Raw genomic sequence first — 23,524 nt, 5'->3', positions numbered from 1 at the left:
CTATAGTTAATACTATATATTTAATAATATATAAAGATTTCTTTAGAAACTTAAGTATAATAAATAGAAGTATAAAATATCTAGAAATTTACTAAAGTAAAAGTATATAAATATAATCTATTTAATAATAATTATAATTTAAGCTTAAAATATCTATAACTTAATAACTTATTTCTAAATTAGTCTAATAGTAAAGAATAAGATTAAAAAAGTTCTAGAAATCTATACTTAAAGAATCCTTATAGTCCTAAAACTAACCTAAATTAAAATAACTATAATTTATACCTAAATTAAAATAACTCTAATTTATATCTAAATCTTTATTATATTAATAGTAATCCTTATCTATTTTTTTCTTAAAATAATAATAATCTAAATAATATACTTATTAGAGAGATTAACTAATTTATTAAAATTTCTTTAAATAATTATTTTAACTATAGTGTTACGCACTCGCTAACTGGTCGCACTATTAGTGTTTGGACAGTTGGTAGAACTCACTTTTGTTATTCAGTAGAATAACGATTTGCGCTGAGAGGGCTGGATTCGGCCTCTCAAGAGCAAACACCAATAAAGCCTTAAGTATCGACTCGCAACCGTACCGTTGCTATGCTAAGCCTTACACGGGCTCGGGTCTTGTTGAGTAACTTCGAAGGGTGTGCCAGGTAGGGCGCCAAGTAGGTCAGTCCGATGAGCTCCCCGTACTTGTGTGGGTTTGTCACTTGTGTGAAACTAGAAGAGTAATCCGAAAGGTACGTCACAGTAACTTAGATTGATTGATCGCGGAGAACTAAATACATGTGCGTGGACGAGCGTCCCTATATACCTAATCCTCCGTGGTGTGGTATGTTGGAGGGTATGTCTGGTGGTATACCAGAATCGACCCTCCCATCTACCCGTTGGTATACCCACTGGTATACCCAAGGTCACGTGGTCTTACCGGGTACTTGTACTTCTGGCGTAAAGTTGGTGACGGTAGAAAGAACGCTTGTTCTTGCGTCGCGCTAGCCGTCTCGTGGTTTAGTGCAGTATTGTTTGACACGGCGAATCAGAGGCTGATTCTGGCCGTTGGTCACGTGATCCGGTTCTGCGTTCTTTTCCTAGGAACGGTTGGCTCTCGGTGGCCCATCTGTAGGTCGCGGCCCCTCGTGTCGCAGGGTCCGTAACATCATCTCCCCCTCTCCTTGGTTCTCGTCCTCGAGAATCCCTTATAACCGCTCACCCCCCTCAGGTAAGTGTCGGTCCCTTTGATTTTTAATTTTCCCGTCATGGTTCACCATGCCTAAACCCGCTGTTCAAAAACCGAAACGTAACAAGTACGCTGACAACAATCGTCTTGCCCTTAGAATCGAACAGTCTGGTCGCCCCACGTCATCCCCTTGTGATTATTGCCTGGTTCGCGGCAAGTGTTGCATTATGAGTCCTTATGCGAACAGTAAGAAGTGTTCTACCTGCGCCCGTCGAGGCCAGGTGTGCGAACGGAGCTTCCATACCGACAAGGAGTGGGATGACCTGCAGCGGGAGGAGCAGAAGGTGTCGGCGGACCTCACGGAGGCCCAAAAGCAATTTCTTCAGTATTCCCAAAAGATGAACGAAGCGATGGCGAAGATACTTCGCTTGCAAAAGCATCAACAATTTCTTAAAGATCGTGGTGGTCGGATGTTGGATCACGACTCGGTAGTGTCGGATCGTCTCAACGAGGACGATCCTCCTTCTTCTTGCTGAACTGTCCGAGTTCGACCGTTTGGCCGAGCAGCAAGAGATTCGTCAGTTGGCCGCTACGTCAGACTCGAGTCTGACGAGGTTGGTGGCGTCGATGGACCAGATGCCGGATGCTTTCTGGGCCGTCCCGGACGTCTCTTCCCTTGATGGTGTTTTTGGCCAGTCTCCTGGTGGAACCGTTGAACCAGCTGGCGGCAGTCCGTCAGGTTCTCGGTAGGCTCCCATGTGTTTTCCGAGGTATCGTACCCCTTCCATTTTACCAGGTAGTGAGGTTTTCCGCTGACGCGTTTCATGTTTAGAATTTCCTCTACTTCATATTCGTTTTCGTTTTCCTCCTCTATTTCCACATTTGTAGCGAGTTCAGCGTTTTCTGGTGCGGTTTCGAGTAACGAGATATGAAATGTTGCATGGATGCGTCGCATGCTGTCTGGTAGCTTCAAGCGATAATTGACCGGTCCTGTTTTTTCTTCAATCTCGAAAGGTCCCAGTTTTAGGTGGTCGAGCTTCGAGCTCGGTCGCTTGGTTTTGATGTTCCGACGTAGGAGGTACACTTTCTCCCCCTTTTTGAAGTCTGGTCCCTTCTGGCGGGATTTGTCGTGGTAGTGTTTCATCCGTAGGTTGAAAAATTCGATATCTCTAGCTAACTGGAGGTGCAGTTGCTTGAGTTGTGAAGCTAGTAGTCTTGATGACTCTGCTTCTGTCTTTTTTCCGATTGCTTCGCCAACGATCGAGGGATTGTACCCACAGTTTGCGAAGAATGGTGTTTCCTTAGTGGTTGTGTGCATACTGTTGTTGTACGCGAATTGTGCCAGTGGCAACAGTCCTGCCCAGTCATCTTGCTGGTAGTTCACGTAGTGCCTTAGGTACTGTTCCAAGGTCTGGTTGGTTCTTTCCGTTTGGCCATTCGTTCGTGGGTGATAGGCGGTGGAGAGTCTATGCTCAATGCCTACCATATCCGCGAATGATTGCCACATCTTGCTCGTGAAGAGCTTGTCTCTGTCTGATGTTATCTTCTGGGGTGTTCCGTGGTTGGCGAATATGTATCTGAATAACAGGAAAGCCATGGTGTTTGCGTCGATGGTTTCTGTTGTTGGTATCATATATGAATATTTCGTCAATCGGTCCACCACTACCATAATCATGTCGTGCCCGTCTGATTTGGGTAGTTTGGTAATGAAGTCGAGCGTAATCCATTCCCATGGTCGTGTTGGTACTTCCGAGTTCTGTAACTCGCCATATGGAGTGTGTCGCGATGGCTTGTTTCGTTGACAGGTGTCGCATTGCTTGATATATCTTATCACTTTCTTGCGCATGCTTGGGATGTAGTAGTTCCTCGAAAGGAGTTCCGTTGTCTTTTCTTCTCCCATGTGACCGTGCGCTGGGTCGTCGTGGTGTCGTTGTATCGCTTCGTCTTGAAGTCGTCGTGGGACGTAGATCAATCCGTGGATGTAGATCAACCCGTTGTCATTTTTGATGTATTCCCCATCCATTTCTTTCTCCATGATTGGATCGTCGGTGAGGCTGCTCTTCAGTCTTTCCATCCAACCATCGTTTTTGATTTCGCTGGTGGCGGCCAAAATCTGGTGATTGTACACTAGGTGACCGTCTCCATTTTCCTTGAGTATGGCCGGAACGGCTTCCTTGACCCCTATCGCGTAGTCGGGTCTTCTGCTGAGCGCGTCCGCCTGGCTGTTGGCTGTGCCTGGGCAATGTTCGATCCTGTAATCGTATCTTGCCAAGGTTTCTGCCCATCGTGCTTGTCGTCTTGTCAATTCTTTCGTGCTGGTAAAGAATGTGAGGTTCTTGTGGTCCGATTTCACAAGAACCTGGTGGCTTGCCCCTTCCAGGTATGCTCTCCAGATCTTGAGTGCTGACACTATGGCTAGCAGTTCCTTATCGTGGATGTCATAGTTGATTTCTGCGGGTATCATTTTCCTGGACCAGAACGCAACTGGTCGTGGTTTCCCGTCATCCCCTGGTTGGGTAAGTCGTGCGCCGAGTGCATAGTCAGATGCATCGGTTTCCACCGTGTATGGTTTGCTTGGATCTGCAGGTGCAAGTATTGTTCGCTCGACGAACAACTTCTTGAGGGCGTTGAACGAATTTTCTGATTGGTCGTCCCAGACCCACTTTTGATCTTTCTTTGTTAGTTTATTGAGGTCCACCGCAACTTTTCCGAACCCATCAATTGAACGTCGGTAGTAGTTGCATAACCCTAGAAACTGTTGAACTTCTTTCACATTTTTGGGTGTTGGCCAATCCAGAATGCTCCTGACTTTGTCTTCTTGCATGCCGAATCCTTTATTGCTGATCACGTATCCTAGGAAATCCGTTTCCTTAACGTGGAATTCGCACTTTTTGAGTTTGAGTGTGACTTTAGCTTCTCTGAGTTTTTGCAGTACTTTCTTGTTGTGTTGCACGTGGTCTTCCATGGTTTTGGAGAACACCAAGATGTCGTCTAAGTATGCCATCACGAAGATGTCAAGGTATTCTTCCAATACACTGAAAATGAAACGTTGGAATGCTGCGGGCGCATTCGTGAGTCCAAACGGCATGACCGTATACTCAAAATGCCCGTATTTTGTTCTGAACGCCGTTTTCCACTCATCGCCTTCCTTAATCCTGAGGCGATTGTATGCGTTGGTGATGTCGTATTTGGTGAAGTAAACACTTCCCTGAATGCGATCCTGCATCTCTTGGATGAGAGGCAACGGGTGTCGATCTTTGATGGTAATCTCATTCAGATGCCGATAGTCCACACAAAGTCGAAGGCTTCCGTCCTTCTTGTCCACAAAGATGATTGGATATCCAGCCGATGATGATGACTTCTGGATGTATCCCTTCTTGAGGTTTTCTTCGATGTACCCCTTCAAGGTTTCTGATTCCAACGGTGATAATTGGTAGATTGGCCTGAAGGTTGGCTCCTTGCCCTCCTTGATCCTAATCTCATGGTCAAACGGACCATGCTCCGGGAGTACGCCATCTGCTGGTGCCTCAAACACATCCCGGTACTCGGAGTACTCCTCAGGTATCTGTGTTTCTTCCCCTGTTGCACAGAGGGCTCGTCGTGATTCGTGGTGAATCATGATGTAGTCTCGTAGTTCGTCATCCGACATGTCTGGACGCTGTTCCGTCGTCGCGAGGACGTCCACATCCATGATTCTACCTGATGCCCTGCCTCTGGGCCGCTGACTCCGTTTAGGTTCGTCCTCGTACGGGTCGCGATAGGTACCTGCCGTCCCGGGGCTAGGCCCTTCAATGCTCGGTGGTTCTCTTCCAGTCCATCTGGTTTCTGTCTGCTTGCATTTGCAGTGGTCGAAGTGGATTTCGTCCATTCGCCAATCGATCCTTGGGCTATGCTGGCGTAGCCATGGAATACCAAGCACCACGTCGTATCCTCCTAATCCCGTAATGTCGAAGCATATGGGTTCGAGGTGGTTGCCAACAATCATGTCGATCCATTCTGTGTGGTGTGTGATCCCTTCGCTGAGTTTCTCCCCGTTAAGCCCGACGAGAGGAGTGGCGCGGGCCTTCCTGATGGTCGGCACTCTGCCGGTTGAAGCGAAGCTCGAATCCATGAAGTTTCCTGCAGCTCCTGAGTCGATCATGACTCGTGCACTGATCTCATTCCCCCCGTGGAAGGTGATCAGTGCTTCTGCCTTCATGTGTTTCCCCCACGCCGTCGCTGCGAGTTGTTGTCTCCACTCTGGGCGTTGCAATCGCTGCGGCGGTTTAGGTTCGATTCCCCCATGGTCCAGTTTGCCTTGCATATGCGTTCTGCAGTCGTAGTCGTAGCATCCAATCGCGGCTCTTAGGTCATGATCTGGGTGTCGTGCGTATCCGATGCAGGCGCAATTCTCCCTGTGGCACGGGCATGTTCCTTCCGTGCTGATGGCGTACGGCGCCGTTTCGTCGTCGTCTGATTCGTCAAAAAGGATCCTGCGAGGGTCCCCTGGGGCCATGCCGCCAGTTTCGTAGACTTGTCGTAGTTCCCGCTCCTCTTGGTAGCTCATCCAGTATCCCTCTGGTGGGGTCTCTGGGATTTCCTGTATTTCTTCCTCAGGCAAGGTTGTCCAATGTCGTAGGAGCTCCTTAACCGTTTCTGGAAGTTCTTCATGTCTTGGGGACGTTTGAGGCGTTCCTAGGAACTCGTAGGGCGTTCCTGGGAGCCGGGGTGGAGTTCCTGGGATCTCCAGCGTTCCTGGGAGTCCATTCGTGGCTCCTGGGTCCCGCGTGCCCCGCTCCTGGGGTCGGCCCGTGAGTTCCTGGGGGTCAATGGGTTCCCAGGCGTACCGGGTCCACCCTTGACTTTCGACTGTGTCCAGGTCAATCCGTGGATACTGTTCCTGTCTGTCGTACTCTTCGAGCTGTGAGTCGACTGTAGCCTGACTGGCTTCTCTTGTTGCCTTGAGCTCCTGCGTTTCAGGTTCTGGCTTTGTTTTTTGTTCATTGGTGTGTAGTGGTGGCCATTCTGCCGCCCACTCGGTTTGTTCATTTGTCGTTGGCCAGCTCATCATCCAGTTCTGGCTAGGCTGTTGGATCATGCTCTTTCTGACTCGCTTCTTCTTCTGAGTTGGTGCGTTTCCTGTTGCGTCTTCCTTGGGTTTCGTCCCATGGCGCCCACCGTCCTGTGTCGTGGCCTCTCTTAGGACACTTGTCTCATGTCTTAGTCTGTCTTGTGACAATGTTCTTAGGACATCCCCTGTCTCGTCCCGTATTTCTTCCTGAGTCGCACAGAGTCGCTGTGTTTTTTCCACCCCAGTGGTGTCGTACGCCCCTCGTTCCTGAGTTGCGCGCAACTGTTGTGGTTTTTTGTCGTCCTTTCTGCTGCGACAGTCTCTTGACATGTGGCCTGGCTTGCCACAGTTGAAACAGAGTCTGTTGTCCTTCCGACGCTTCTGTTCTTCGTCTGGGAGTCTTGCTGCGTCGAGCTCCATTGGTCGTGGACCGTACGGATCGCTGTTCCGGTTAGGTCGCTGTTGTCGTTGAGGTTGGAACCGGTGATGGGTCGGGCGTCCGTTGCCCTTTCTCCATCCCTCCACTTCCTTTTTCTGCATTTGTCTGTCGAAAAAACGGTTGTCGATTCGAACCGCGAAATCGATGAGTTTATCCATTGTGTCGAAGTCACCAACTCTGGCGATTTCGTCTTTGATGTGCGACTTGAGTCCTTCATCATAGTAAGGAATCAATGCATAGTCGTCCCATCCAAGGATAGCTGCCTGCTGCATGAATTCAGCCGTGTATGCTGATGCTGAGGCTGTTTGTCGGAGTCGTTTGAGCTTCCGTTCAGCTGTCTTTTTGGCGTCGATGTCGCCGAATGTTTTCTCCAGGTGTTCTCTGAACTTGAGGTAGCTGGAAAAGATGGTGCATGCGGTGGTCGACCATTCCGAGCGTTCTTTCTCATAGTATTCTCGGACGTATGGCTCGAGCCAGTCCCATGCTTGTCCTCGAAGGTAGGTTGACACGAAGATGACTTTGCTTGCTTCGGTGTTCAACCTGTGTTTGTTGACGTCGAGGTACATGTTCATTTGCGTGAGGAATCCTCGCAACTTAGAGCGAGTTCCATCAAAGTTCTCCGCCTTAGGCAACTTCGGTGCCATGGGCGATGGTGCGCCGAGCTGTGCGTCAGTCTGCTGAATAGACTCGCGTAGCTCGCTCATGTCACGATTGTGTCCTTGACCGAATGCGTTGAGCTGGTTGATAAGATTGTTGATTTGTCGTTCTAGTTCTTTGATTCTTTTCTCATCCTCGTCGTCCGATTCGGGGTCAGGGCGTCGTGACTGTGTTTTGGGAGGCACAGGCTCTGCTGCCTTACCCTTGCTGTTACTGCCGTGCGATGACATGGTGACTAAACTTCACAGTTTCGTGTTGACAGGGCGATCAATGTGTTACGCACTCGCTAACTGGTCGCACTATTAGTGTTTGGACAGTTGGTAGAACTCACTTTTGTTATTCAGTAGAATAACGATTTGCGCTGAGAGGGCTGGATTCGGCCTCTCAAGAGCAAACACCAATAAAGCCTTAAGTATCGACTCGCAACCGTACCGTTGCTATGCTAAGCCTTACACGGGCTCGGGTCTTGTTGAGTAACTTCGAAGGGTGTGCCAGGTAGGGCGCCAAGTAGGTCAGTCCGATGAGCTCCCCGTACTTGTGTGGGTTTGTCACTTGTGTGAAACTAGAAGAGTAATCCGAAAGGTACGTCACAGTAACTTAGATTGATTGATCGCGGAGAACTAAATACATGTGCGTGGACGAGCGTCCCTATATACCTAATCCTCCGTGGTGTGGTATGTTGGAGGGTATGTCTGGTGGTATACCAGAATCGACCCTCCCATCTACCCGTTGGTATACCCACTGGTATACCCAAGGTCACGTGGTCTTACCGGGTACTTGTACTTCTGGCGTAAAGTTGGTGACGGTAGAAAGAACGCTTGTTCTTGCGTCGCGCTAGCCGTCTCGTGGTTTAGTGCAGTATTGTTTGACACGGCGAATCAGAGGCTGATTCTGGCCGTTGGTCACGTGATCCGGTTCTGCGTTCTTTTCCTAGGAACGGTTGGCTCTCGGTGGCCCATCTGTAGGTCGCGGCCCCTCGTGTCGCAGGGTCCGTAACATATAGTAAGCTAGACTATTAGATAAGTAAATATTATCTATTATTAAGAACCTTAGAGATAAAGATCTAAGAAGCTTATTTAAAACCTTAGTATTACTATAATAATATTTAATTAAAAGACTTAGAAAAAGTACTAAAGTTAAACTAGCCTCTATAAATTCTGACTTCTAGTCTTAAGTAGAAATAATTATTTATCTCTATATTTTAATTTATATCTAAAATAATATTAAAATATATATAGATATTAATATCTATATAAAGATAGATCTTATTAGTTATAAATTTATTTAGAAATATTATTTTAATTAAGCTAAGTATAATACTTTTTTTAGAAGTAGTAGACTAATAAGGTATCCCTATCTATAGTATATAGACTATTCTAATTACTATATATAATTTTTAGAGAATTAAATAAAGGTTTTTATATCTCTATATTACTATTAATAAAGATCTTTATTTATTAGGATCTTTAGTACTATTATTAAATATAACTATTTAAAAAATATAAATTATATTAACTCTATAGCAGAAATAATAATAGTTTAAATATAAAAAGAAGATAATAGAATAGTTAAAGCCTTACTGATTTATAAAAGTATATAGAAATTAAGCTTATATCTTTATAGTTATTAAGATACTTAAAGAAGTCTAGTTTCTTCTAGAAAAAGAAGAAAAATTAACAGTAAGTTAAGACTAAATTTTCTCTAAATTATTAGTATTTTAGAATATATTTAAAATATAGAACTCTAAGATTATACTACTATAGAAAGAGACTAATTACTTAATTAAGCTTAAAGAAAATATATTATCTCTATATAGCCTAATTTATTCTTTCTTATAAATAGAACTTATAGAGTTATAGAAGTATTTTAATAAAAATTTAGTAAATAGTTAAATTAGACTATTAAAGAGCCTAACTAGTATATCTATCCTATTTATATCTAAAAAGAACAGAGGACTATATCTCTATATTAATTATTAAAGATTAAATAAAGTTTCTATTAAAAACTAATATTCTCTATCCTTTATATTAGAGATTCTTAACTAACTTTTTAGGGCTAGATATCTTAGTAAAACTAATATATAAGATATATACTATAGGATCTATATTTAAAAAGAAGAAAAATAGAAAATAGCTTTCTATATAAAATATAGCTATTTTAAATATATAGTTATACTATCTAGCTTTACTAATATACTAGTAATATTCTAAAGCTATATTTATACTATATTTTATAGTCTTCTTAATATTATTTATATTATATATTTAGATAATATTTTTATCTTTTCTAAAATCTATAAAAAGTATATAGAATACTTTAGTCTTATATTTAAAAGGCTAAAAAAGCCTAGCTATTTATTAAAGCCTTAAAATATTAATTCTATAAGAAAAAAGTTAAATTTCTTAGCTTTATTATTAGTTAAAATAGTATCTCTATAGACCTAAAATAAATTTAAGCTATCTAAGAATAAAAATAGCCTATATCCTATAGAGATATCTAAGTCTTCCTAAGATTCTATAACTTCTATTAAAGATTTATTAAAAAATACTCCTTAATTATATTACTACTTATAGAACTCTTTAAAGAAAATAAGAATAAAAAGAAACTAAGGAATATTAAGCTAGATAACTATAAATTAAAAGTATTTTAAAATTTTATTAATATCTTTATAAGACTATATATCTTACTAGGCTCAAGGAAGTAGAAGGTAGATCAGATGATCCAATAAGAAGCTGTTGGTTGGTAATAGATAGGATGATTGATGTATTGCATAGATATATATATTATTAGGATTGCAGGAGATTGAGATGCTATTTATCCCTGAGGTTTAGCAGGCCTCAGGCCACCATTATTAGTAATTATAATGGTCACACAACAATAAGTCGTCGTAATGTATTAATCATGATTAGCATCGAATGGTAATTGATTATATAGGTTGCCATAGTTAGCACCATAGTCAATTATATAGGTGGCAGAGTCAATTATATAGGTGGCAGATAGCCAGAGTTGCCACAGCATCCAGATAGTCTGCCACTATCGATCAGATTCTATGAGGTTCTATTAGGCTCAATAGGCTATTGCTATATATTCAGAATCTTTTTAACTATATCTCTTTTATAATACTTTAATCTAGAAAGACCTATCTAACTTAAGACTAATATCTTAGGTTTTAGAATAGCTAGAATTCTTTTATAACTAAATAATTAAAGAATATAGTATCTTATTATCTTTTAGTTAAAGAAATTTTTATCTATAGAACAGAACTATATAATACTAGATTAAAAACTATTTATATTTATTTATTTATTTAAATACTAGTATTAATATCTTAAGGGAAGCTAGTATTAAGTTAAGGTCTTAACTAACTATTATAATTTAAAATTATTTATAGATTAACTAAAGATTAATAAAAAATAAGCTTAATAATATCTATCTCTAATATCTTTTAATTTTATAATCTATTACTATTTAGATAAGATAAATCTAATAGATAGATTATTCTAAACTTTTAGTAAAGAAAAGTCTCTACTAGCTAAAGAGATGTTAGGCCTAATTTATAAGTAAATTATAGCTATATTATTTATAAAAGTATAGTAGTTTTCTATAGATATAAAACTATCTAAAAAGAAAAGCAGAGAAAAATAAGGATTAATAATTATAACTATATTAGCCTATAGAAGTCTATTACTATTTTTCTCTCTAACTATAAATAGCTTAGCTAGTAACCTAGAGTTAGAGCTAAACTAGGTTTAAAATAATACTACTATCCCTATAGATTAGAAAAATCTAAAAAAGACTATAGATAAGTTTAGTAAAGCTAATTATTTAGATCTAGAAAATAATAAAGAAGATTTCCTAAGTTAGGGCTATAATATAATATATTATAAGGTTTTAAGTTATTCTTAATTTATATTCTTTTAAATAGTATTTACTATAACTATAAATAAAGATCTATTTATAGATAAATCTCTAAGAAAACTAAAATAATTAATTAAAGAATTTTAAAATAAAGATAAGATAATTTAGAAAAAAATTAATATAATTCTAGAAAATATTCTATAGGGAAAGTATTAGAGTATTAACTCTAAAAAACTTCTATATTATAAAAAATATCTCTATATCTTTATTATAGAGAATCTAAGATAAAAACTAATTAAGCTTTATTATAATAAGTAACTTATAGAATATTTTAGAAAAATATATATAGAAAAGCTTCTAAAAAGAAAATTCTACTAAAAAAAGCTACTAAAAAATATACAAAAATATACTATAATATACCTAATATATTAAAGAGTTAAAGTACTAAGGTATTAACCTTATAAAGAACTCTAACTTTTTCTAATTCTCTATTAGTTATTTATAGAGCTAAATATAGACTTTATTCTAGGATTCTTTATTATAATCTTTAAAGATAAAAAATATAATACTAATAATTATCTATTAACTTATAAAATATTTTAAATTTCTCTCTATATTAATAATAATATTAGCAGAAAATCTTACTAAGCTTTTCTTTAATTAAATTAAACTTAAATATAAAAATCTAAAAGAAATTATATCTAATTAAAGACCTATATTTATAAGTAGATTTTAGTTATAATTTTATTATTATTCTAAGATTAAGCTATAATTTTCTACTATATTCTATCTCTAAACTAACAGATAGATAAAAAGACTTAACTAGGTTTTAGAAGATTATCTTAGGTATTTTATTAATAAAGAATAATTAAATTAGGCTTAACTTCTTAAGATAGTATAATTTATATATTATAATACTATTAATATATTTACTAATAAAATCCCTTTCTATATACTACTAAAATATAATCCTAACTTCTAAATTTAAGCCCTAGAAAAAATACTTAAAAAAAAGCCCTAAGTACTAAAGAATAGATAATTTATCTTTAAAATATTTATAAAAAGACTATAAAAAAGCTTTAAATTATATAGGAAGTATAGTAGAAGTTATATAATAAGATCTATAAGCTAAAGAACTTTAAATTTAGAAGCCTTATATTTCTTTTAATAAAAAACCTCTACTTTAAAGCTAAAGAAAAGAAGCTATTTTCTTAGTAAATTAGATTTTTCTATATCTTTATAAAGATTAGTATTTAGATATACTGTATTATATTACAAAAAAAAAATTAAGACTATATAATATTTTCTATATCTTTCTTTTTAAGCTATAGAATAGCTAAAATAAAGATAATTTACTAATACTAATACTAAAACTTAAAGATAAATAAAAATAAAAAGTTAAAAAGATTTAAAGTAAAAGAATCTTTAATAAAGTACTATACTACTATATAAAATAAACTAAATAGCCCTTAGAATATAACTAATAAAAACCTATAGAGTATTTAGAAAATATAAAAAATATAATATCTTTATTAAAAAAGAAATAAACTTAAAAAACTATATTCTAATAATAATAAAACACCCCTAAAACTCTTTTAAACTATATCTAAATTAATACTAAAAAGAAAAGCTATTAGACTTCTGCTAAATAAGGCTATTTAACTATAAAAGAAAAGGATAAGTAAGATAAAGAATAAAGACTACTATAGAAGCCTATATAAATCTAAAAGTACTTTAATCTAGTTAATAATCTATACTATAGCTAAAGTTAAAATAATACTATTTAGAGTTATATTATACTTTAACCCTACTATAATTTCTAAGAAAAAGAATTAAATAATACTCTACTAGAGATTAAAATCAGTATTACTAATCTATAGCTATAGAAAATTACTAGGATAACTAAAAGACTAAGCAGAAGATAAGCTAGTCTTAGTATTTAATCTCTTTTATTATTTAATAATAAATATAGTATATTTCTCTATAACTTAATCTATATTCTATATATTAAAATAGAGTATATACTAAAAGATAAGTAGATTTTTTAATAACTATAGTCTTACTTTTATATTTTAGATAGATATAGTACTACTACTACTAATAATAATAATAATACTATTATTCTAAACTTTATATATCTAGTTAAAAATTAACTAAAGCTAGTATAAATTACTATAGATCCTATAAGATATCTAGATAAATTAGTATTAAATTAAATATAAATTAGAAAAGTATTATACCTAAAAGTAAGTCTTACTATTTTTTATAAAGAATATAGATAATTAAGTTAGAATAGTCTTAGTTATGTTTAATTATACAAATAGTACTAATAAAAAAACAAAGGACTACTTTAGCTATATACTTGATATAGAAAATAAAATAAAAATATATATAATTTAATTATAAAGAAAATAAAGACTAAGGATAGTATTAGTAATATTTCTAGAATTATTATTATTATTATCTCTATCCTTAGCTTTAGTATAATCTTTATCTTTAGCTATATAATAACTACCCTAATAATTATTAATAGAATAAATAATATCTATAGAGAGAGAACTACTAAATTTAGTAGCTATAAAACTAATAGTAGTAGATATAGTAAAAGATTATAATTTAATAATAAAATAAAGAAATAAGATAAGGTAAAGATAAAAGAAAAGTAAAAGTTAAGAATATAAAGATAGAAACTTTTATCTTAAAAGGTATTAAAAAGATTATATTACTTTATTTATATCTATATATAAATATACCTAAAGCAGTATCTATTCTAGAGCCTTTATCTAAGATAATACTATTTAGCTTAGATTATCTAACCTAATCCTAATATTTATTAATAGTTAAGTTAGCCCACTCTAAGAAAGAAGAATAAATTATTACAGGATTTAAAGTATATAATACCCTAGACTCTTAAGGCTAATTTATAGATAAATTCTCTTTGAGTTATCTATATATTAATATCTACCTAAACCCTAATATATTTAAGATCCTATAAGTATTTAGGATTCTTGATCTTCTTAAGAATCAGTCTCTGTATTAACTGCCTAGTCTGACCTCTACTGTCTGATATCCTTGCCTAGTTATAGGTCTCTAGCCTAATAACTTAGTAACTATTATACCTATTTATAGTTTTCTGGCTATAGGAGATATCTCTGACTATAGAATTCTGCTTAAGTTAATACCTTCTATAAGAATATAAGGCCTACTATAAAGCCTATCTTATTAAAGTTATAGATATCCTCTGGTTAAATATTGTTTTTATCAATAATATATTATACAGTAGAAAACCACTCTTATAGTAATTTTAGGTCTTTATTCAGTATATACTGATAGTCGTATTATACTAAGTAGTGTATATAGCTTATCATAACGTTGAATAAATTTAGATAGCTAATTCTTACTAACAGTAGGCAGAGGTTAGCTACTATATACAGCTAGTAGGATATTAGCTATTTCTTCTATAGTAGCCGGCCTAGGTACTGCTCTATATATATCTATAGAGAGAATCTATTCAGTAAGTAAATCCTCTTCTAATTAAGTTAGTATATGGCTGTTTGGGTATATATTAATGAATAAGGGTAGGCTATCTGCCCGTTAAGATAAGATAATATAAGATATACCGAATTGCTTTATAGCTATACGAATTATTTGAATTAACCCTTTTAAATAGCTTATAAATCTAATAGGACTCTGCCTTCTTTCTTGGTTGCTTTTTGCTCAGTACGTTTTGATGGTATAATAGATAGTTGGAGTAGGTAAGTAGGTAAGAATATGTGATTTCTGGTGGGGTATTTTACTCGGGCGGGAATTATGTTAGTATATACTATAAGATGTATAACTAAGATTAGGCATTGCCAGAACCCACTATAACCCGGACCCAACCTAACCTAACCTAGCCCAATTAGGAACCCAGTGGGTTCCTATTTTAGTGTAAACAAGGCAAACATACTAAGCTTTTAAATATAGGATATATCAGTACTGTTTTTAGGCCTTATATATAGGTATTTTAAGTTTTTTATTTAATATTATTATTATTTAATATCTAATATATATATATTATAAATTAAAAGGCTAAGAAGTAGTATATTTAAAAATAAAATAAATTATAGAGCTCTATAGTAAAGATAGTAGTATACCCTACTAGGTAATATATATATCTTTACAAAAAGTCTTATTTTTCTAATAACTCTTTTATTACTGTATTTTTTAGTCCTAAACTTTAAATATATAATGATTAATACTATATATATATCTATGTAAAATCTTAGTATCTAAATCCTTCTAGAAAAAAAGATATAAATTAAGTATTAAAATATACTATATAAAATTTATGAATAAATTATGCTAAAATAGGTTGAAATAGGAACCTACTGGGTTATTGGGTTTAACCTATTGGGTTTTGGGTTGGGTTATGATATAGCTCCTATAACCCAAAACCTAATGGGTTGGGTTTTGGGTCGGTATCTCTAACCCAAAATGGGTTATGGCGATGCCTAACTAAGATAGTATATCTAAATTTACTGTATTAGAACATTATATTTATATACTAATACAGTAATATTAGGGTTTTCTATAACCCTAGTAGCTAAATAAGTAGTTTAGATATATATTTTAATTATATCATATTGACTAGTGTAAGATGGGAATGCTTAATGGCAGTCTGCATTGGCAGACAGGTCGATCGCAAGAGGACAAAACCACCACACTCAAAGAGTGCAGGAGAGTAGTAGACAAAGTGTGACGCTATCGAGAAGCGACTAATAAGACATTTGAGTCTTCATGAATATGCGATATACCAATACCGCAACCTTAGCCTCAGTAGAAAGAAGAATTCCTTGGTGACCTGAAAGGTGTTTTTTAAGTTAACTATCATCGAGGGCTTATATACTGCCTGTAAGGCCTAAGGCCTATAACGTCACCTGACATCACCAGAGCGATTCCCCCACTACACTAGGTATTATAGTAGTAGTATTGGTGGTTAAAATAGTAATATTATAATAAAGTTTAATTGGTTTTTATCTTAGTATTTCTTTAATAAGATATAGAATATATTTTATAGTATAGTAGCTTTTTGGAGATAATACTTTAGTATTTTTTATCTAGATTATTTATAATAATTATATTAATCTTCTTTTAGACTATCATATCTTTATTTTAGAATTTTTTAATTAAATTTGTATTTTTTTTGAGATTTATTCATAAAAAGATCTTTATTTATTAGTATAATAAGTATTATTTAAAAGAATATATATTAAGAATAATTTAAAATCTTATAATGTATTATATTATAGCCTCAACTTAGATAAAATTTAAAATTATATTATATTTCTTATTTGGGCTTTCTATATCTATAGATATAATATTATATTCTAAGTCTAAATATTAAGTATTATCAAACCTATCTATAGTTTCCCCTAGATTTTTCTAACTCTATAAGGATAATAGTATTAATTTAAATTTAGTTTAGTTCTAATTTTTAATTATTAGATAAGCTATTTATAGTTAGAAAAAGAAGAATAATAAACTTTAATTAATCAACCAATATTTCAATTACCCAGTATCTAGCTTGCTTAGGTTGATAGCTGCTATACTAGGGTGTTGGTCTAAGGCCTGCCTTATCCACCCCGACCTATCCAATAATCTAGATCAACCGCGACCAGCGTCAGCCTTGTCAGAGATAGGATATAGGCTTGCTGTATCAAATGTGCTTGTTCCTCTCGTTGAGGAATCTGCCGTCCGTCTACTCAAGTGACAAGGACGGACTGAAAGTTTTGTATGCACGCGCGTTTTGTCTGTGCTGAGATCCTTGGACAACCCCGACCCGCTTCCTTCTCAATGTAGATTCAGCAAACGCTGCTCTAAGATATGTCCCTTGTCTGATCAGAGAAAATACATTGACAAATATTCTAAAATTTGCAAGTGCGGACCGAGAGCAACCCTTTTCTCTCGCGACCAGCCAATCGTCTCGATGTGAAAGCCTCGCAATAAACTTGAGTGAAGTCTAAAGGAGGACTCTATCAGTAGCTTGCACTGAGCTAGGTGCTTCCCCATGTCGCAGAGCAACTTACTAGGTCGCTCAAAGTGGTGGGATTGCTCAAGGCTTCCGGTGGTGTGAAGCAAGGCCTTGGACGCCTCCCTGTCCTACAACTGGAAAGGGCCAAGAGTGTACCCTGCTGTAGTACAGGCCCCCTAAAAGACGAGTGAAACCGAAATTTCCAATAATAATCGACTGCTGAGCGATCTGAATCTATCAAGCAAAGCGGTTGTAGTTGCACCCTTACAGAAATATAGACACGGCGTCTCAGCAACTACTGTAAAATGAACTTCTTACTATGGTTTACTCAAGTAAGCGAGATAGAGCATCTTATGATCAAATTGAGTTCGCACCATAGGGTAATCAACAGCTTCTGAACCTTAGTCGCAGAAGTCATCCTTGAGAACCGAGTACTGATCTAAACCCATCAAATGATTCACCGCTATCTGTGCCCCTTTCACATAATAATCCATCGTACCGGCGATTTCATTTGGAATATCCACAAACTGCCCGATTAGCGCCAAGTTCGTCATTCCTTCAGGAATAACCTGCGGGCGATCACAATGTTCCCTTGGCAATAATGGTGCTGCCATGCGTGGCACAACACAAGGGATGGTAATTGAATCACGAAGGATCGGTTCCAGTGGAAATTGTAAATGGTGCAGGATCTCAGTCATGATCTCCTCACCCGAGCACTCGAGCATGGATTTTTTGATGTAATCTCCTTTGTGTTCTAGGAACACTGCATAGCCCCAGAATACCTGAACTCCTGCCGGCTGGTCAGGAAACATGGGTTGGTTCGGGATCTTAAGGCTGAACAACCAATTGCTATCTTTGAGGGTGACAAATTCGTCAGAACCTGGAGCATCGCCTGTCAACTCGGCGAAGAGGTCGAAGAACTTTGGACTTTTGAGCGTCACAGTAAACGACTCCTGCCTGGAATCAGACATCCTTGTGCAGAAGTTGTATGCATTCCCGAATTTTGTGTCTTTTGTCGATAACTCTAGCCACAACAGCCAGTTTTCGTCTAGGTCATTCTCAGGGCATATGATTTCGAGCGACGGTGGTGTGGTATTTGTTCCGCTTGTCGCGCCAGATATCACTGAGCCTAGAGATACAATCACAATATCGTTGACCCCGACATCGATGGCTGTCTCCGGTATATTGTCTTTGACAGTACGGATAGAGCAAACACGCTGGTGGGCTTCATCAAGGATAATATCTGCAATAGTAGTGCCGAAGCGGAAATCGACTCCGTTTGACTGGAGGAAATGAGCGACCGGCATTATGATAGACTCGTGGCGGTTATAATGTCCGTTGTCGAGCGGCCGTAAGTGGTTCAGTTCGTGCTTGCCCCTTCTGAACCACTGCACATATCGACGGAACTCAGCAGCACTGTGACTTGGTTCGAAGCCGAAACTGTCCGTCGCAAGGTATCGGTCAGCATATCTCCGAATGATTGTAGTTGCGTAAGTACAGATACCTACGTAGTAGCCAGTATCAACCAATAACTACTTTGGAAAAAGCTCGAGTAGAAGTGATCCTGAATTCGAGATCGTCCTAGGCCCTTCTCTGTCTTTGAGGAAAGCCTATACAAAGATATGCGGTCTCTCAATCCTATCCGTACTTGTTTGGAACTGTTTCGTAACAAACCTGAAGGCTTGCGTGAGAGGAAGCGTGTATTTGGACATTTGTGAGGCGGCCTTGTGCTGTTGAATTCGCGTATATCGTCTAGCGTGCTCTTTGTTGGGTCTGAAATGGAAGGCACAATAGACAGGAGCCTCTCCATGTAAATATTATTGAATGCTGGTATTGCCCCAGCATGATAGTCGTACCCATTGACAGAATCTCCAGTGCTGGCTGACCCTCCACCAGCTTTCTCTAGCCTTTCAATGATGTGAATTCGAGAGGGTGGAATCTGAGCCTCCTGGATTAAATGTACGGCCGATGTGAGCGAGGCAATACCGCTACCAAGTATCCAAGCATCCATGCCATCTGGGCAGCGAGATTCAAGTTGCTGAAGGGTCATGTCGGACGAATTGAAGGATTCTGGTAGTTTGATTTCTTGTTAAAAGGCAAGAAAAATTCACCGATCTACACGACTTGAGAAAGAAACTCACATATGCTCAAGAAAGGTCAAATGGGATTTTTGTGCTTTTTCGACGCTTATATAATCTAAATGTGATGGCGGTGACCACCGGATGGTTATGATGTCAGGCAAATATAGTAACCCTGGACCCTACTCTGTTCGGATGATGAATTGCAACTACGATAAACGAATTGATTTCGAAGCGAGACCTTCTTCAACTGTCAAGACTCTCCATGGAAAATAATATCCAGTAGAGGCTGCATATGCCCAATATTCTATTTGTTTCTTTTCCCGGATTCCCTATGACTCTTCTGGTGCTTCTTCGGCATTGCCGAAGGTGACAGCCAGGCCCACGTTGCACGATAGTGAAGATTCTTTCAAAGACCCTGGCCGGCGAGATTTTGGCCAATCTTTCGACATTCGCTCGAGTGGTGTTGATATAGACGTCCAACTATCAGAATCTGAGTTGGAAGTATCAATATTCTGCATTAAAGCTCGACGGGATTGGTGAACTTGTATAAATTACATCATAGGTTCCGCAAACAGCAAAGAGCCACTTGCGCTGCAAACACTGCCTTCAAGACTAGACGCCAAGCCAAAGTATGTCAGCAATACGCAAATTAGCATCCGAGAGATTACCGTATGCTGGAAGTCCACGAGGATGCAGCAACCAGGCATCATGACGTGACAGGTGGGCCATTTGACCATACCTCCTTATTTTTGACCCAACACTAAGCCGACGACCGAGTATTGCCTCCACCCACTGGAGTGAGAGCATGTACTGACAAATATTTAGCCTCCCTGGGTGCAATAAGCAAAAAGATAAATTGATTTCTTTCATTTGCCAGAATTGACCTGCCACCGAATGCAGGTCCCGGATTGTCGGGCGGATCCGGCACAGCTCTATCCTTCAGCATAGAGCTATATTCAGCAAAGTATCAGATCCACCCACCTCAGTAATATTGTTGCATTTATTTTCGTCTGCTTCAAAAAGGATATAAACCATCCGAGGTCCTCCGTATTGTGTCTTAATGTCTAATGTGGGTCTGAATTCAATGTTCTAGCTATGAACCTGGCTGTACAGAATCGCAGACCCATACCGACCTGCAAGCCCCTAGCATCCTAGTGGTGACTGAAGTTTCCAGCACAATGAAGGACCTTGGGGAGGGAAACTCTTCGAATTTACGTAAAAGAAGCGTGCTTTTTTCTGGCTCAGAGGCTAGGTTGCAATTTGCGACCGACGAAGGTCTAACGATTTATAGGGCTTATACTACGCGTTGGAGGGGTTTAGCTGTCAGGGAAACAATCCTATATCTGACTAACAAACTACATATGAGGGACTCTCGAAATGGGCCATAGAAATTTGCAGAACGATGCATTGACCTTCCATAAGATTCAATACGCCATTTCATATACCATATCTAGCTGGCCAAGACAGTGCTTTAAATATTAGGTAAAGAGTCTTATAGAGACCCAGCCGCAAGAACATATCCGCCATCAACAGCAACAGTTTTCCCACTCAGATACTGCTTGGCAGTGGCAAAAAGAATGGCACTGGTCATATCTTAATCCTTTTCCGGCCTAGCTAAAGCAATCTTTTACAGTTAATTCCCTAATGAAGCTGTTTTGCTTCTCATCTCTATCGCTGGTAGCCATCTCACCCGTGAAACTCTAGAAGCATTATTATTGATATGGATTGGCAAACCTGGGGTCATGATCTCATGGGCCAGCATTTTAGTCAAATGAATAGCAACAGAGATGGAAGGATTCTTTGCAAAGAGATACTGTGAAACCTTTACGATTCCTGAGACGGGGGTTATATTGAGGGCGGTACTAGACCGACCATATTCTTACTCAGAGTCCTTATTGAGCAATGGAAGGAATGCTGTTGCCATGAAGAGCTGACAGAAATTTGTGCGGAAAGCGTTAACCCATGCACTGAGGTTACCTGGTGGACGCTCAAATAATTCTGGTTGAGCTCTTCGGCGCTCTCAGGCTCGGTATCTTGTGCGCTCGTGGAGATTTCAGCATCTTTGATCAAAATGAAGAGAAACAGCTCGCGCGAGTTGAATTCCTTCACAAGGTTGTCAATCAATTGTTTATTTGTAATGTCGGCGGCGTTGAGATTTATCTGTCGGTGAATGCTTTGGTTGTAGAGCTCAGCGAGCCTGTCAAGTTTCTCATGTGTCCGGCGCCAATGCCAATGCCTGGGCAGCCATAAGTTCGATTATTGCAATGTGGCACCGGCATTAAACTGGAGATTTCGCAAGCTTAGCAGTCGGTGTGGCTTGGGACGAAGTTGTCGTATCCAGCTAAGTCCATCGGTGCGACTCTCATTGCCAATAATGACGTAAGGTGGTATGACTTCGGTTATCTCAATTAGAGACTCACCTGCTTGCTAGTCCTGAGTCTATACGAGCATCTCCTCGCAATCTATACATAACCGTAGTAAAACTTTCGGCAGCAATCTCGACGGTCAACCGAGCCGTGGTGCGGTGTTTAGATTTTGTGCGAATAAGAATCGATGGTGTCCGCTTCCGACCAAACCGGCGAGGCTCGGCGGGTCGCCACGCCCGGTCTGTTGCGTGTGTAGGAAGACAAGTGACGTCTAGTCTCTTCTTCCGAAACAGCCGGCGATGATTTCCTATTCGTTTCATTTGCCACCTTTAAGGCTGATTGGTGACAGGCGAGTATTCCTTGACGGCATGATTTCTATTCCCTGATAATTTCGTCTCCCGCGGACGAACATATGGTCGCTTGACACGCTTAAAGTCATATATGGTACATATTCAACGCAAGTTGCGATAACACCTCAAGTCTCAGGACTTAAAACGTTTGAAATTTGGCTCAACCTGCCTATTGATCCTACAGAATGACTTTCTGCTATCTTACGAGCGAAAGTAACTTGGTTCCGCTTGTCAGGTCATTCAGTTGCGAATTCTGTTTGTTACAAATCGAAATGACAAAACATCTAGCTCACTACTGGAGAAATGTCCTGATTATCCTTCCCATTATTAGTACAGCTCTCGCCACAGTGATCTTCACTTTCCGTCTCTATGCTCGATATCTTGTGGTTCACGGATTGCGTGTCGAAGATTATCTGATGGGAATGGGGTTGCTGTGCAAAACTTATGGTTTCTCAACTTGTGTGGTGTATTGTGTGTATCTCTTCGCATTGATATGACGGGACATATGGCTGGCTAGTCTGAATTTAGCGGCGTATCTTGGAATTGGGGTTGGAGAGTCGTAAGCTTCCAAATTATTCTAGCCGGGCAACTTGCTACCTAACACTGGCTCCAGGATCTGGGACCTGTCACCAGAACAGCGATTGAAGATCTCGTTGGTAAATAGGGTATCCGCTGTGTTTTGAAAGCGACGCTGATCGATCTAATTAGGTGCAATGGATCTCGCAAAAGTTTTGGCCGCCGGCCCAGGTGTTTGTGAAGGTTTCAATTGTATTATTCCTTCACAGATTGCTTGGATGCGTTAGCCGCTTTAGACAGGTTGCCAGAGCTGTCATAACCTTCGTCATCGCCTGGGGTGTAACGGCGATTGTTGGAAATACTTTCCAGTGTTGGCCTGTGCGATACTTCTGGATTAAACACATCGAAGGCCATTGTATGCGCGGACAAAATACCTTTTACATCATCATTGGGTCTGCCTCGGTGGCAGAGGATGTCTTTATTCTTTGCCTTCCGTTGCCTATAGTTCGGAAACTTCAAACTCCACTCCAGGAGAAGATAGAAATTACATTACTGTTTTCAATAGGTTGTTTGTACGTCGCTCTTCGCATCACATTTAGAGGTCACAATGCTAACATAACTCCTTCCTCCAGAGTGTGCATTTTCAGTATCCTTCGTTTGGTGGAACTTAAAAACTACCAGACGGACAATTTGACTTGTGGGTTCCTACCTTCATAACCTCAAAATATCATTATTTTGATAATTCTGTACAGTACTAATCCTATACATAGACAGCAGCTCCTTAACGCAAATTTGGACAGTAGTAGAGCTTAACATGACTATAATCTGTGGTTCGTTACTGTTAATGAAGCCCCTCTTTCAGTCCTGTATGAGGTTTTTGCGTAAAGGCATTGTCAGATTTAACAGCAAGCTCCATTCTCTTGATACTACAGGGGTGCCTATGACAGGTTCATCGCTTCCAGAATCAAGGGTGGACCAAGCAGAATCTCAATAATTAGATGTGAG

The 23,524-nt window shown here is 38.4% G+C and overlaps 3 protein-coding genes across 3 annotated transcripts; 2 read left to right on the top strand and 1 right to left on the bottom strand.

Annotated features, from left to right (window-relative positions):
• Positions 1-1,278: 1,278 nt before the first annotated feature.
• Positions 1,279-1,725, top strand: N7481_007313 (uncharacterized protein; the record flags this gene model as incomplete). The annotated part of the gene is made up of 1 exon (XM_057266532.1): positions 1,279-1,725. The coding sequence occupies one exon, from the start codon at positions 1,279-1,281 to the stop codon at positions 1,723-1,725; it is 447 nt and encodes a 148-aa protein (XP_057120733.1).
• Positions 1,726-17,607: 15,882 nt separating this feature from the next.
• Positions 17,608-19,274, bottom strand: N7481_007312 (oleate hydratase; the record flags this gene model as incomplete). Its single annotated transcript, XM_057266531.1, has 2 exons — positions 17,608-18,646; positions 18,715-19,274. Coding segments are annotated over 2 exons (1,599 nt in total), but the record flags the coding sequence as incomplete, so codon positions are not given.
• Positions 19,275-22,275: 3,001 nt separating this feature from the next.
• N7481_007311 (uncharacterized protein) lies at positions 22,276-23,513 on the top strand (the record flags this gene model as incomplete). Its single annotated transcript, XM_057266530.1, has 4 exons — positions 22,276-22,467; positions 22,585-22,659; positions 22,712-23,216; positions 23,290-23,513. The coding sequence occupies 4 exons, from the start codon at positions 22,276-22,278 to the stop codon at positions 23,511-23,513; spliced, it is 996 nt and encodes a 331-aa protein (XP_057120731.1).
• Positions 23,514-23,524: the final 11 nt, after the last annotated feature.

The sequence above is a fragment of the Penicillium waksmanii genome (assembly GCF_028829765.1).
Source record: "Penicillium waksmanii strain IBT 27052 chromosome Unknown utg000007l:1.0-4314555.0:1.0-4317578.0, whole genome shotgun sequence".
Classification (NCBI taxonomy): domain Eukaryota; kingdom Fungi; phylum Ascomycota; class Eurotiomycetes; order Eurotiales; family Aspergillaceae; genus Penicillium; species Penicillium waksmanii.
This window is presented reverse-complemented; position numbering and strand designations above follow the sequence as displayed.